The following is a 13897-nucleotide window of genomic DNA, read 5'->3' as shown; positions in this document are numbered from 1 at the left end:
CATTCAATGAGAGTGCTCATTGTCTTCCTCTTTGAGGACTGCCCTTTTGAGGATAAAGCACTTCCCTTCCAATAGAGAAGTAGCATCTCATCTAGTAATGCACCATCTACTACTGTATAGGGTATGCCAGTTTAATGTAGATCCCATCTGTTACACAAACAGAGTCCCCTAATGCTCTGCTAAGTTAACTATGGTAATAGAGTTAAAATAATTGCAGAGAGATCTTTGTCTATTCAATAGAATTCACAGGGAACCAGTAACAATGGTGTACTTGGTGCCATAAAGAAGATTATTTGAAACTGAATCACAATTGACTCTACTTTTGTCTTCCTAAAATTCATCTATTAGCTTAAGTCAGATACTTTTTCCCTTTTGGCTGTATCTACACTACCACTCTCCTTCGAAAGAAGGATGGTAATTAGGAAGTTGGGAGTTTACTAATGAAGTGCTGTGCTGCATACGCAGCATTAAGCAAATTCCTCCCTGCGGCAACTTTGAAGTTTTATACTTCAAAGTACCAGCTCGCATCTATACGCGGCCCACCTGCTTGTACTTCAAAGTGCCAGGGCAACTTCAAAGTCCCTTTAATCCTCAACATTTTGCAATTAATACAGTTTCTAAGGTGATCATACTTAAGAGACCTTATTCTCTGCTCATGAAAGAAGCTTCATGCTATCTATTATTAGAAGATTTACCCAGCTTTGCTCAGGTCCTTCAGAAGCAGGAGATGTGTGTGTGAGTGCTCTGAGTCCCTGAACAAATGGACAAACAGACTTGCTCACTCACAGATAAACCCTCTCAAATATATAGTAAATGATGATTACTGAATACAAAGCAGGCACATAGCACTAAAATCTTGGATGCCTTCACAGTTCCTTCCCCAAAGACTTGGTATGGTCTAAATTGGACAAACCTAGAAACTGGAAGTAGCAAACAAAGGAAGGTTGTAGGGAAAGGAGCAATACCAGGTAAAACCTATAAAAATGTCAGTTTGTACAGCAAGAGTTCTGCTGTTTGAAAGGCCAGACTGAGGAAAAGAAAGCTTTAGATTGTAAATTCTTTGGGGCAGGGACCACCTCTATGTTCTCTGTTTGTACAGTGCCCAGCACATGGGGATCCTGATCAAGAATTAGGTCTGCAGGTGTTATTGCAATACAATTAATTGATGTGTAATTAACAGCATTGGTGGAAAGCTCAGTGAATGTGTTTTGTGGCAGGATTTGGAGGAAGCAATCAAAGACACTTGCATGCTTTCTCAGCTAATATCATGCTGTGGCACCATGTATAAAACTGATTTTGAAGTTGATGTGACTTTTACTTGAGAAGTGACTGTCAAATCGGATTCTGTATGTAAAGGTAAATTTTGTAAGTTACAAGTTAATCTACACCCTAGAATACATTTGTTCTTCCAGAACACAGATCCTGCCATTTAAGCAAAGAAAACTGCAAGAGAAGCATCTGCAGGAACAAGCCCAAGGCCCACCGGTGCACGTGTTCTAATGGATTTGTTTTAAGTCAAAATAGACAATACTGCGAAGGTAGTATATGGATTCAAAGCATGGGACGGATGGGTTCGCTACACACATATTTCTCTTTTCTCAAATCCTGAAACACATTTCTTTTGGAAGTTCTAAAAATTCCAGTTAATTGTCTTTTCCTTGTCATATTTTATTTTCATGTGTCCAGAGTCTGATTGCGTTTAGAAGCCAAAGTACCAAAATGCCTCAAGAAAATCTGTTCCTATGAAATGTTGCAGTCTCAGTTCATATTGGTCAAGTGATGTTCAGATAAGCATGAAGAATTTTGTATGAATTGAAATGAATCAAATTCCAAGGGTAAAGTGTTCAAAACATGCCAAAGTAATATAGACACCTTGGTCACATTTCTAAAAGCTATTCAAGTTCTTAAACCTTCTTTTAAAAAAATGAACCTTACCTGTTTCAATCCAAAATGAAGTAGTCTTGTATTTTTCTTTGCACCTTTTTCTTTAATTTACAAATTTTGTGTAAGGATAAAATTTATAAAACCACAGTGATCACTCAGGAGTCTAACTACAAAGGTATTTAGGGCCTTAAAGATGTAGCGAGGTACCTAGTGGGATTTTCAAAAGTGTCTAAGCAGGTTAGATGTCTAACTCCCATTGAAATAACATGGAATCAGTTTAGATATTGGAACTCATGATCCAAAATCATGCATGAACATGTGAAATTTTTTTGCCTAAGTCATGTAGTAACCTACATATCTTTAAAGCTTTGGCCCTTAGACACTTAAAATATGTACCTTCATAAATGTAATTCAGTACATTAATGAGAAGATTTTTAAATCTTGTTTGACCAAACACTACAAGCTTGTTTTTCTTAGTATATTCAGACCAGCATATTTTACCAAATGAATTAGCCTACCATCATTAGCACAGCTAGATAAGAATTTCTTCTTGAATCTGTTATTTTGCTTTATTAATGCATGACTTTGCATGTATTGTATATATAATAACCCTACTCTGTCATACCATTGTTTCTCTTGTCAGATGTCAATGAATGTGCCTTTTGGAACCATGGCTGTACTCTGGGATGTGTAAATATTCCTGGTTCTTATTACTGTACCTGCCCGCAAGGTTTTATTCTGTTGCCTGATAGGAAAACATGTCATGGTAAGTAGCTGTAATATATAAACATTCGAGGGCTTATCCTGGAGTCCTCACTTACACAAACCTAGTGTTTCCAATGTTACTACATTTCTCTCTTCTAGTGCCTTGATGTGTAAGCTGGATCTACTTAGACTCTTCTGTGAGTCAAATGTAAAGATCATGTTTGAGGAGGTTCAAGCAGACCTCAGTTTGTGCCAGGACTTGCCAGAGCTGAGCGCTGGCACCTTTTGGCATGCTGTAACTGTTACGAGCTCTGGCACCTTTTTCATTACAAATTAAGTACCGAGTGTGAATTGCATATGGATAATCAAACATAAATCTCATGGAGCCTATAAGAGTTAGCTAAGCATCCAGTTCTAGAATGTTTATCTAAAACAGTTCCAAGCTATGAATTTCAGCTTTTGGGGTTCTCCCATGTATTGTGATAAGTATTACAATGAAACAGAGCTGGACTTTTCAACTGCCTTTCCGTTTGTGCTTGATTCAGATAAGTGTACATATGTATTGTGTCCCCTCACTGCAAAACATACGCATCTCATAAAGCTGGAAGGGACCTCAGAGGTCATCAAGTCTGGTCCCCTGCCCCCTTGGCAGGACTAAGCACCCTCTCTTTTTTTGGAATCTATTTGCCCCAGATCTCTAAATGACCACCTCAAGGATTGAACTCACAACCCTGGGTTTAGCAGGCCAGTGCTCAAGCCACTGAGGTATTCCTATGCTGTGTTTATGTTCAGACTGTGGTTGGAAAATACATTTTCTTTTACGTGCTACACTCATGGGAGGGCAATGGGAGAAGAAAATCAGGTTTAAAATCATGTGTCTGTGAGGCAGAGTTTTCTTGTGAAAATGCATTGCTACCTCTGTGTCCGGATGTGTGTGAGAGGGCTTCACTTTCTCACGGTACCTGCCACGGTTATTTTTCACATATTAGTTGTTTGGGTGTGCACTTTATCTCATGAAATTGCACCCTCACAGCATGTTACTATTGGCTGCTAGTCTGCCACTCATCTCCAAACAGTCCTGGGCTGAGTTGCAGCATTTAGGTGAAGTCAGTGAGGCACTGGGCTGTCCCAGGAGCAGCGTATTCAAAAAGGCATAAGACCATTTTGATCCCCAGGGGGATGATGGAGGCCGCACTCGGGTTCTCTAGGATGGTCCAGTCTGCTTCCTTTGGTGCAACTGGCTTGCTGCAGAGTTTGTGCTTCGCTTCTCCACATCTCCATTGGATGAAGCATGGTCCAAGGGGCACACAATGGGGGAGCAGTTCCTGTGCTCTCCTACCCTCAGGGACTGCAGCTGTAACATACCCTTGCACTGAATATGGCATCTTAGGGAGGAGGCCCTATTGGAATCAATTCCTATCTCTGGGTGAGTTATTAATGACGCTATCTAACATGCATCTATGGGAGACTGGGAGTTTTTTCAGCACTGCTCATCAACTATCAGCTGAGTATGTAAGTGCTGAATAGTGATACAAGGTGAGAAGTAGATAGTCTGCTTCTGAGACAGGCAAGGGACTAATTGAACAACTGGATCACTGACATATTTTCTATAATACAAAATGTTAACATAACCACAACACTAGTACATTTTCTGAACTAAGAAGAGAGATGGAATTGTGGTAGCCCCCGCAGTAGCCTGAAACTTGAAAACTCCCTGCTTACTATGTAAATCTCTAAAGCCATGAGTTCCTATTAGGGTATTAATGTAAGGTCAGTTTCTAGACCTCTTTCAAGGTATGTAAGAGATCAGAAAAATTCATAACAGAGCACAGTTGCCTTGGATAAGGAATATTTACAGCAGCTATATACCATTCAACCCAGCATAGGCATAAACATCTGTGGGAAACCTGCATTTGTTCCGGTTTCAGTCCCTCCCAGCAGATGTTGCCATATGGCACTAAGGCAGTGTAGAGAAACAAATATGTTGGTTGGATAGAGGACATCTAGGGCTGTTCTCATGTCTAATTACTTGAAAGGAAAAGGAAATAAATGAAGAAAACTTAAAGATTTAGTTGGCACTGTCAACAGTTGTGATGGAAAATCCTGTCAGTGTGGCTGAAAATCAGGAACAGCTTCAGAAGCCAAGACAAAAGTGGGGCAGGTCGGATCACGCGGAATAACAGAGAGGACAGTAATTCTGTTCATGACAATGTAATTTGGTGGGAGTAGCGTGCCAGCCCATCCCTGAATGCAGAAATGCAATGGGCAGAAAACCCTGATATTTTCAGATTAGCCTTCCTCACAGATTCAGAGCCCCTGCCCCAGTTCCGTTTTCTGGTCAGTTTCACTTGCAACAGGTGAGTGTCTTTAATTGCTGCTGCTTTGCTGACACCTCAGTAGAATTTTGGAAAGTTTAAAATTACACTTTACAGTACATATTAACAGAGCACAGCAACTATGTCAACTTTCTTCTTTATCCTTAATAGAGAGGTTTTGAAAAGCAAATAGAAATATTGTCCTCGCTGTGTCCACATATGAATCTTTGTGCCTTTTTAAAAATGTTGATTGACCATTGTGAAGTTAGTATGGGTTCTTCTTAACCCTTTTCCTTTTCAAATTACTGTAGAGCTAATTTCCTGTGCAAATAATCACTCTGAATGCAGCCATGGTTGTCTTGAAACATCTAGAGGGCCTGTTTGCTTCTGTCCAGAGGGATCAGTGCTCAGAGTAGATGGCAAAACATGCTCAGGTAAGTACATTAACATTTTCTTGCTTTAATGGGTGTTTAAACTCTATATTTCTTACTGGTGCTGAACTCCATAGCTGGGTGATAGTGCTTCACACTAGCTTATCTCAGCTCTTTGATTGGAAGAAAATAAGTCACCTGAACAATAGACCTTTCTTAGCAGCAGCATTTGAATCCCTTCAGGCCACTGTCTGCTGCCACTTTTGTAAATGCTAATCTGGACACTCCACAGACTTTTGTTTCAGAACACACATTCGTGATTTTCCTTTGAGAGACTCACAGCACAGAAGTACAGCTCAAAAGTTGAATAGTTCCAATTTGGGGACAACAAATACCTCCAGATTAGTGGAACTGCTATAGGCACCCCATAGCCCCACAATATGCTAATATATTTATGGCTGACCTGGAACTACGATTCCTCATCGCTCATCTCCTATTACCCCTCCTTTACTTACGCTACATTGATGACATCTTCGTGATTTGGACCCATGGTATGGAAACTCTAGAAGAATTCGACAGAGACTTTAACAATCTGCACCCCCCCATAAACTTATGCCTCGACTACTCCACGCGAGAGATACATTTCCTGGACACTACAGTACAAATCAAGGATGGCCTGATTGGTACTGCACTCCACTGGAAGCCCACTGATCGCTACGCTTAATTACATGCTTCTAGCTTCCATCCTGCACACATAACTAGATCCATTGTTTACAGTCAAGCCCTTAGGTACAATTGCATTTGCTCTGATCCTACTGATAGAGACCAAAAACTAAAAGACCTCTACCAAATATTCATAAACCTGAATTACCCACCAGGAGAATTAAAAATCAAATTGTCAGGGCCAGATGAATACCCAGAGACCAGCTACTGCCAAGAACAGAACACCACTCGTCATTACATACAGCCCTCAACTGCAACTCATTATTAAAGACCTACAACTCATCCTTAATCAGGATGCCACACTCCAGAAGGCCCAAGGTGACAGGCCTGTTCTCTCCTACAGACAACCTCCCAGTCTTATGAGGATTCTCACCAACAATCACAGTCTATACACAGGAACACCAGTTTTTTTTTAATCTAGTAAGTCATTTGTGCTCTTCATCTCTGGATGAAGACAAACGCCATTCTCCTGTATAGATAGCATGGGTTACAAAATGAAGCAAAGAAAATAAAGCAATGGTGTTTTGCCCTGTCAAGTTAGAAGATCAGTACATTTTATTGCTTAATTACTCTAATCCATTTTACTTTTTGTTGAGAGAGTTGAGAGCTTTAGTTTGCTGTGCCTTGGAGTAAAGCACAGATAGATATTCAAATGTCTGGTGGAAGTTGTCATGTTCTGTAGATTTGACTAGAGTTCTGTTGAGTAAAATAAGATGACTTAAATAATCAACACATTCAGACTCTGATCATATGTCCTGCTATCCCTGTTGTAAATCTTCAAGAAGAGATGTAACACAATTAGATGATGATCTTTACCTGTGTTGCTGAATGTTGGCCTTTAACAATACTATTAATACTGAAATCTCTCTCAGGATATTTATTTCCTAACTGAAATCACGATTGTATGGGGGGTTGTTCTGATGCTGATACTTGTGATTTTAGAGGCCATGTCTACACTAGCCCCAAACTTCGAAATGGCCATGCAAATGGCCATTTCCAAGTTTACTAATGAAGTGCTGAAATACATATTCAGCACTTCATTAGCATGTGGGTGGCCGCGGCACTTCGAAATTGACGTGCCTCCTTTTCGAAAGGACCCCGCCTACTTCGAAGTCCCCTTATTCCCATCTGCTCATGGGAATAAGGGGACTTCGAAGTAGGCGGGGTCCTTTCAAAAAGGAGCCCCGTTGGGATGAGCCGTGTGGCGGCGAGGCGCGTCAATTTCGAAGTGTCGCGGCCGCCCGCATGCTAATGAAGTGCTGAATATGTATTTCAGCGCTTCATTAGTAAACTTTGAAATGGCCATTTGCATGGCCATTTCAAAGTTTGGGGCTAGTGTAGACATGGCCAGAGTGTGTTATATTATACCTAAGTTTAATTTTTTAAAAAAATGCTCTGTTTAAGGTTGTACATCTCTGGATAATGGTGGATGTAGCCAGATTTGTACTTCGTTAGGTCCATTTTCTTGGAAGTGTGATTGTTTTCCTGGATATAAGCTGCGGAAGGATAAAAGACACTGCACTGCTATAGGTCAGTATGGACGTATTCCTGGACATTTCTGGCTATATAACAAGAAAGATGTAATGCCTTTTAAAGGAGATTGTGTATTCTGGATCACTTTTTAGAATTTTTTAATTAATTGGAATGAATTTGAGGAATATTGGTAGTTTAGAAAAGTAAAAGTAAAACATGGTGAAATATATCAGGACATACACAACTTCATAGTTCAGTCTCCCTTGCTACCCATTGTTTCTTTTGGTCAACTTCAGTAGTTCATGAAGGGCCCCTTCCTGCCTTGTGTGGCATGTGGCAGGGATTGTTGTATCCTACAAATAAGCAGGGAGCCATGTGCGTGCAATCATCTGTTGACACAGTGCGGGACTGTGGGGACTAGGCAGGGCATGGCCAGCTGAGGGCCCTTTATTCCAGAAGCTATTTTCACCATTGATCCAAAAAGTTCCAAGTTTGTTGACATGTGTCTAAGGCACATCTGTTTGGGGTGAGGACAGTGGTTGTGGGCAGATAGTACATTGTTTTTTGGGGTGAGTTCTCTCATGTTAGAGGTGAAAGTGAGTGAGTGTACCACTTGGAAAGAAGGAGCCAGCCAGCTGGGGGTGCTCCACTACAAAAGGAAGGAGTGTGCATTTCCGGATGGGCTCCTGGGGCTCTCCTGCATGCTGATGTGCTAAGCAGCAGGCAGCCAGGCAGGTGAAAGGGGCTAGGTGGGGGTGTCCTCTGCTGGCCCAGTCTTCCTGAGCCAATGCCCCTCACCTCTCCAAGTACCATTAAGCGAGAGTGGGAGTCCCCTTTCCCCCCATCTCCCGAGGTTCATACACAGATGCTGCATGCTGCTCCCCTTCCCATCGCTATCAGGGAGATGGAGGAAACCACACACCTCGCATGCATTCCTTTGCCAAGGGGAAGGGCCACAGGAGTGAGTGATCCGTGCTGTAAGCTTTCCCCTTGCTCCCTGACAATGATGAAGGGAAACAGCCAGCAGCATTGAAGCATGAATCCTGGGGGGGGGCTTTAGCCCCCCACCATCCCTGAAGAGCACTTTTGCCCCCCGCACTCTCCCCACACATATCCCAACCCTCTGCCCTGAACTCCTCCTCAGACCCCCAAACCTATTCCCCCACCACACTCCACCCTTGCCCCTTGCCTCCACACCCCAAGCTCCTGCCTGGACTTCTGCACCTCACCACATCCCCACACCCTGTCCTGAGCTCCCCACACTCCCCCCACATTTACATTTCTTACAGGTACCATCGTCTGGCAACCTCCTGCTCTGAAGTCCCCTCTCCTCTCCCCAAAGGGGTGTGAAATGACAGCACCTGTAAGAAATTTAAGTTATTCGCACTTCTGTGTTATATGAAATACAACATATGTTATATGCCCAGAGAAATTGCACTTGATGAATAAATTGCACTGTCAAACACCAGGCATGTAACAGCATGCACATGTGTGCTGTGCAGCTTTATTCACTGCATGTCAATACCAACCTGCAGTCTTTGATATTACAGAGCAAAGCTCCTTATGGTCCCACACTGGTCAGTGAACTGAACTGCATGATGGTGTTGAGATACACGGTTTATGAGAAGGATTTGCTTGTGCTTGAGTGGCAGGACTGGACCTGAAGAGATGCAGGTTCACTTTCTGCACCTGCCACAGAGACTGTCTGCCCTTGGACAGACGACAGATCTCTGACCCTGCAAACACCTGTGTTTACCTTCACGTGTAGCAGGGAGCATGTACATGCTTACAGGATCAGAACCCTGAAGTTCTGTGCCTCTGTTCCCCCATCTGATAATGGTCCCTTTCACCCTTTGCCATTCGCTATACCCATTTAGATTATAAATTCTTTGGTTGTACAGTGTCTCGCAGAATGAGGCCCTAATTTCACTTGTAGATTTGGGCAATACTGTAATGCAAATGACAACAACAGCAATAACTAATTTAGGTTTGGGGCTTGATTTGAGACCATCAGACTAACTTCATTAGTGAACTTAATGAGATTTAAGTCCAGGACCCAAGGGTGAAAGGCTAATTCAGTAAACCTCAGCACCACCAAGCTCTTCCCCTTTACACTTTGAATTGCTGATTTAGGGTATGTCTGTGCTGCTGTCAAAGATATGACCACAGCTTTAATTTAGTTAGCGTGGCTAAAAGTAGTCATGAAGATGCAGTAGCACAGATTCCAGTGTGGGCTAGCGGAGCACATACCTACTCGGGTTTCCAGGCAGGGGTATACAGCTGGCATGAAATCCATGCTGCCACATCTCCATGGCTATTTTTATTTGTGCTAGCTAGATTAAAGCTAGCTTGAGTATGCCCACCTTTGACTGCAGTGTGGACATGCCCTTTGTAGTTCCCATGATCTGCACTGGAGGGAAGGAGCGTGGTTTTTAGCCTACTTTCTGTATTTTAATATTTCCTCTTTATTTCTTTGTTAAATAGCTGCTTCCTGGTGCAGCTTGTGCATATCTGGGCCCAGACTTTCAGCCTTTTCTGAGACAAAACTTCTCTTGAGTCTTACAGGACTTTGCTTGAAGAAAGGGCTGAGTGATAGCTAAGTAAGGACTACATGATTTGCTCTGTGTGTGCCCAGCGTATCTATGCAGTCAGCTGTGCAAAAGAGATAAGTGCCAGTTTAAAATTCAGCAATAAAAAGCAAAAGAGGAAACTGCTTTCAGTTACAATTAACTTTTTCCTTTTTTCACTGGTGAGATCTTGGTTTTGATTAAGGTGATGGAAACAAGAGAGCCGAGAGAGAGGAGAAATGTGTCCTCTAATTGCTTTTTCACCCTTAAAGCATCTTATCTACAGATTACTTTGGCCTAGAAGAATTAACGTACATGCAAAATTTCATTAACAGGCCCCAGGCCATTTTTGTTATTTGCAAATGACCAAGACATTCGCCGCATGAGTTTTGATGGAACAGATTATACAATTTTACTTGACTGGCAGATGGGAATAGTCTTAGCGCTGGACTATGACCCCGTTGAAAGTAAGGTAAGGCATTAAAAATGAGAGGATTTTGAAGTGTTGTGAGGACAAATGGATTGTGTTTCTTTATATCCCGACCTTTTTGCTGCCACTGATCCAGATTACATACTGTGCTGCCATCATCCTGTTGAATGTCCAGCAACACCTTTGGGATGGTATTCTGTCATGAGTAGGAAGATAAACCCCAATCTGTAGGTTAAATATGACCCTTCTGTTCTGTATCTGTTAGTTTAATGTGGTCCATATGCCAGAATAGCTGGGTTTCTCACATAGTTTTAAGCATGACTGCAGTCAAGAACAAAGAGATAAGGTCGGTCTCTTCCATTGAAACAATTTCTGTTGGTGAAAGAGATGCTGTCTCAAACAAAAACATCTGTGTAATCAATTGATTTCTCACTTCAAACTTCAAAATAATTTCCTACAAATATATCAGGTGCTTTTCCTGGAGGATCATAGAAAAACAAAGCAGCACAATCTAAACCAAATGTAGAGGCTGTTTTAACAAACTTCCTAACCTAACCTCCTTGCATTGTTAAAACAGCCTGCTGCAAATGCTTGTTGCCTTTATAGAATGTGGTCCTAATTCTGCCTGGTATTCCTTCTGGATCCAGAAGTCATTTCACATGGAGCAGCCTGCTAGATTGGAGCTGGTGAATGTTGCTTCATCTCAGAGGTTTGAGCTTGGTGAATTTGGAAGAGGGATGATTGAATGCTGCTTTGTTAAGCCTTGTGTGGTGGATGGCTTTCGCCTCGTAATGAGACTTTTTGCCCTGTTCTCAAGGTTAACTCTAGTTTATCCGAATATCATGGGGACACGGATTTTATTTGAGTAACTGGAGGCTCAGATAAATGAGAGGGCAGATGCTTGTCCCACTTCCCCAGTGGTCTTCCTCGCTGTCAGAAATGGCTAGACAGGGTATAGCCTTTGCTATTGTCACAGCACATGGACGTAACTACAAAGCACCAGACTCCCTAGCATGTGAGCTCTTGTGGGTTCTTGACTGGGTGCCACATGCCCCAACACTATCTCCTGGGGCTGCATAGGGAGCAGCATGAGGCTGTGCGGAAGAGGGACCTGGGCATCTTGGTGCTGCATCAGCCGGAACCATAGCTACAACACTGGTCCAATAAAGAGTAACTCCACAGAAGAGGAAAGAGGAGCAAGTGGGGGGCAGGGGATGTACGTGTAGGCAGTTGGGCATAGATAGCAGGGATTCTCCTTGGAGGGTTGTGTGCTGGCAACTAGGCAGGGGTTTCACTGGAAGGTTGCATGGGGCAGCTGGGTGGAGTGGCTAACTGAGAGGTTGATTTTCGTGTAGAGACAAAGAATTTGGATAATGAGGAGCTCTGGACAATAGGGTTTCCAATAAAGGGGAGAAAGGTGTAATCACATTATATGCACCTTTTATCCAGAAATATCCCCCACATTTCTAAATGTAATGTTGCTACAAAACTTAGATAAGATATGGACCATGGGACCCACTGTGAGCCTGACCCGAAATTCATTGCATTCAGTGTAGTGGTCTGCTTTTAATTTTAGTGAACTTTGGATCATGCCCCGGGGGCACAAAATTAAACAAATACAAATGTTAACAGAAGGAAAACGTCAGTTAGTGTAGGAATGAAGCTACACCTTCCATGATACCAGAAGCCTTTTAATAGTGCTTTGTAATTATAAGCTATTCTGTTTTGTGAGCAAGTAGTGTTCTACTTGCAGGGAGACTTATTTGCACTTGTGTCACATTTACACAAGACCATTCTTCTGTATGGGCTTAATCCTGCAAAGTGCTGAGCACTCTGGCCCTCAGCTAGCAAAAGCTAGCCAGAAAAAGCTAGCTGGAAGCTCAGCATCCTGCGGAATCAAGTCTTCTAACAGGCACACTCTAATGAAAGGAGATAGTAATGGGAAACACAGAAGTAAGAAGATGGCAACTGTGAATTTCATTCATTGTTGATTTTTCCCAAATAATGAACAAAAGAGGGAGAGGCTTGAAATTGTGACTTTAAAAATACCAAACTTCTCTTTTTCCTTATATATGGGCCCCCATCTTGCAGAGTTACGTAATCACAAATCATCCCTTTGAAAGCAAAAGGGCATCTCAGGTGCTTCAAATTAAGCCCGTGTAAAAGTCTTTGTAAAATTGAGTCATTGTGGGTCTGAGTCTTCACTCCTTTCAAGCAAAACACCCCTTGAAGTTAATGAGAGTTTGCTCAAGTTGAGTTAAAGGCTCGAGAAAAATCTACAGGCAATGCAAAAGACATTTATGAGGTTTTTAGCACTGTCTGGGAGGTTTAATGTTCTCTTCTATGCAGTTTTCCTGTTCAGGATACAATTCTCTGCTGATGCCAGATATGAAATGGCTTTTTTCCTTCCTGTCAACAGTGGTAACCCTAACTCTGGACAGTGGAGAATTTCAAATGATGTCTGACCTCTTACAAGTTTCTCTGTGTAGGCCAGACCCTTGTGCTTGCATGCAACCCTGTTAGAGGTGGGTTCTGGAATTTCTTACATGAACGGGTTCTGTTATTTAAGAAAAAAACAAATGTGAAAACAGGTGGAACCGGAGCAAATTATATCCACCTTCCTCCACACACATGCTTTCATTTATTTAGATGGTTTGGCAGCTAAATATTGACACATTTCTTGCTGCCTCTTCCTTCTCTTGTTTCATAGGCTGCGTTTCACATGAGGAGGTTGCTGTCTGAAAGAGAACCTGAGGTTATTCAGGAGGTGGTATGTAGGGCAGCTAGGATTTATGGCTAAGCAGGCTCAGCCTGCAGAAGTCATTCTGGTTGAAGGTTAAGTGCCTGTTTGTCTGATCAATAATCACTGGTTATCATTTGGGAAATAAGTGAATAGAGATGTTTCCAAAAAGAAAATTGTAGGTGAGGATGAAACAGTAAGATCAGGGAAGCTGGACAGATATTATATGTGAAATAGCTGGAAATAACTCTGGTGTTTTCTCCAAACAGATTTATTTTGCACATACAGCCTTGAAGTGGATAGAACGAGCTAATCTGGATGGCTCAAATCGTGAAAAAATTATTTGTGAAGCTGTAGATATACCTGAAGGTCTTGCTGTGGACTGGATTAACCGTAAATTGTATTGGACAGACAGAGGGTATGCTCTTTTCTCGGGACTGATGCAACAGCTCATAGAACATTGTTAAAAGATATATGGAAAAACTGAACTGTAATATGGGAATAATTGAAATGTTACTCTAAATACAGTAATCTTTTATATAGTGACTGCAAATCATTACTGACTGAAAGCTTCTGACAATCAACGTAAATGGTAAAGAAGTGTGTAAAAAAGGACAATTCTCTGCAAGTTTGATATTATATTTCTCTCAACAGGCAAAATTCCCTCCAACTTCAGTGGGAGATTTGTC

At 42.0% G+C, this 13897-nt stretch overlaps 1 protein-coding gene across 4 annotated transcripts in view; it reads left to right on the top strand.

The window, feature by feature from the left end:
* EGF (epidermal growth factor) overlaps positions 1–13897 on the top strand; it is a 91621-nt gene that overhangs the window by 32760 nt on the left and 44964 nt on the right. For 3 of the 4 annotated variants that reach the window (XM_074993432.1, XM_074993430.1, XM_074993434.1), the window contains exons 7-12: positions 1413–1538; positions 2528–2650; positions 5216–5338; positions 7403–7528; positions 10374–10510; positions 13478–13626. In XM_074993432.1, coding sequence (XP_074849533.1) covers positions 1413–1538; positions 2528–2650; positions 5216–5338; positions 7403–7528; positions 10374–10510; positions 13478–13626 — 784 coding nt within the window. The remainder of the gene's footprint in view (positions 1–1412; positions 1539–2527; positions 2651–5215; positions 5339–7402; positions 7529–10373; positions 10511–13477; positions 13627–13897) is intronic. The other variant, XM_074993433.1, reaches the window with a different exon arrangement.

Source organism: Carettochelys insculpta, chromosome 4, assembly GCF_033958435.1.
Source record: "Carettochelys insculpta isolate YL-2023 chromosome 4, ASM3395843v1, whole genome shotgun sequence".
NCBI classification, from domain to species: domain Eukaryota; kingdom Metazoa; phylum Chordata; order Testudines; family Carettochelyidae; genus Carettochelys; species Carettochelys insculpta.
Note: the sequence above shows the minus strand (reverse complement) of the source record. Positions and strands in the feature narration are given on the sequence as shown.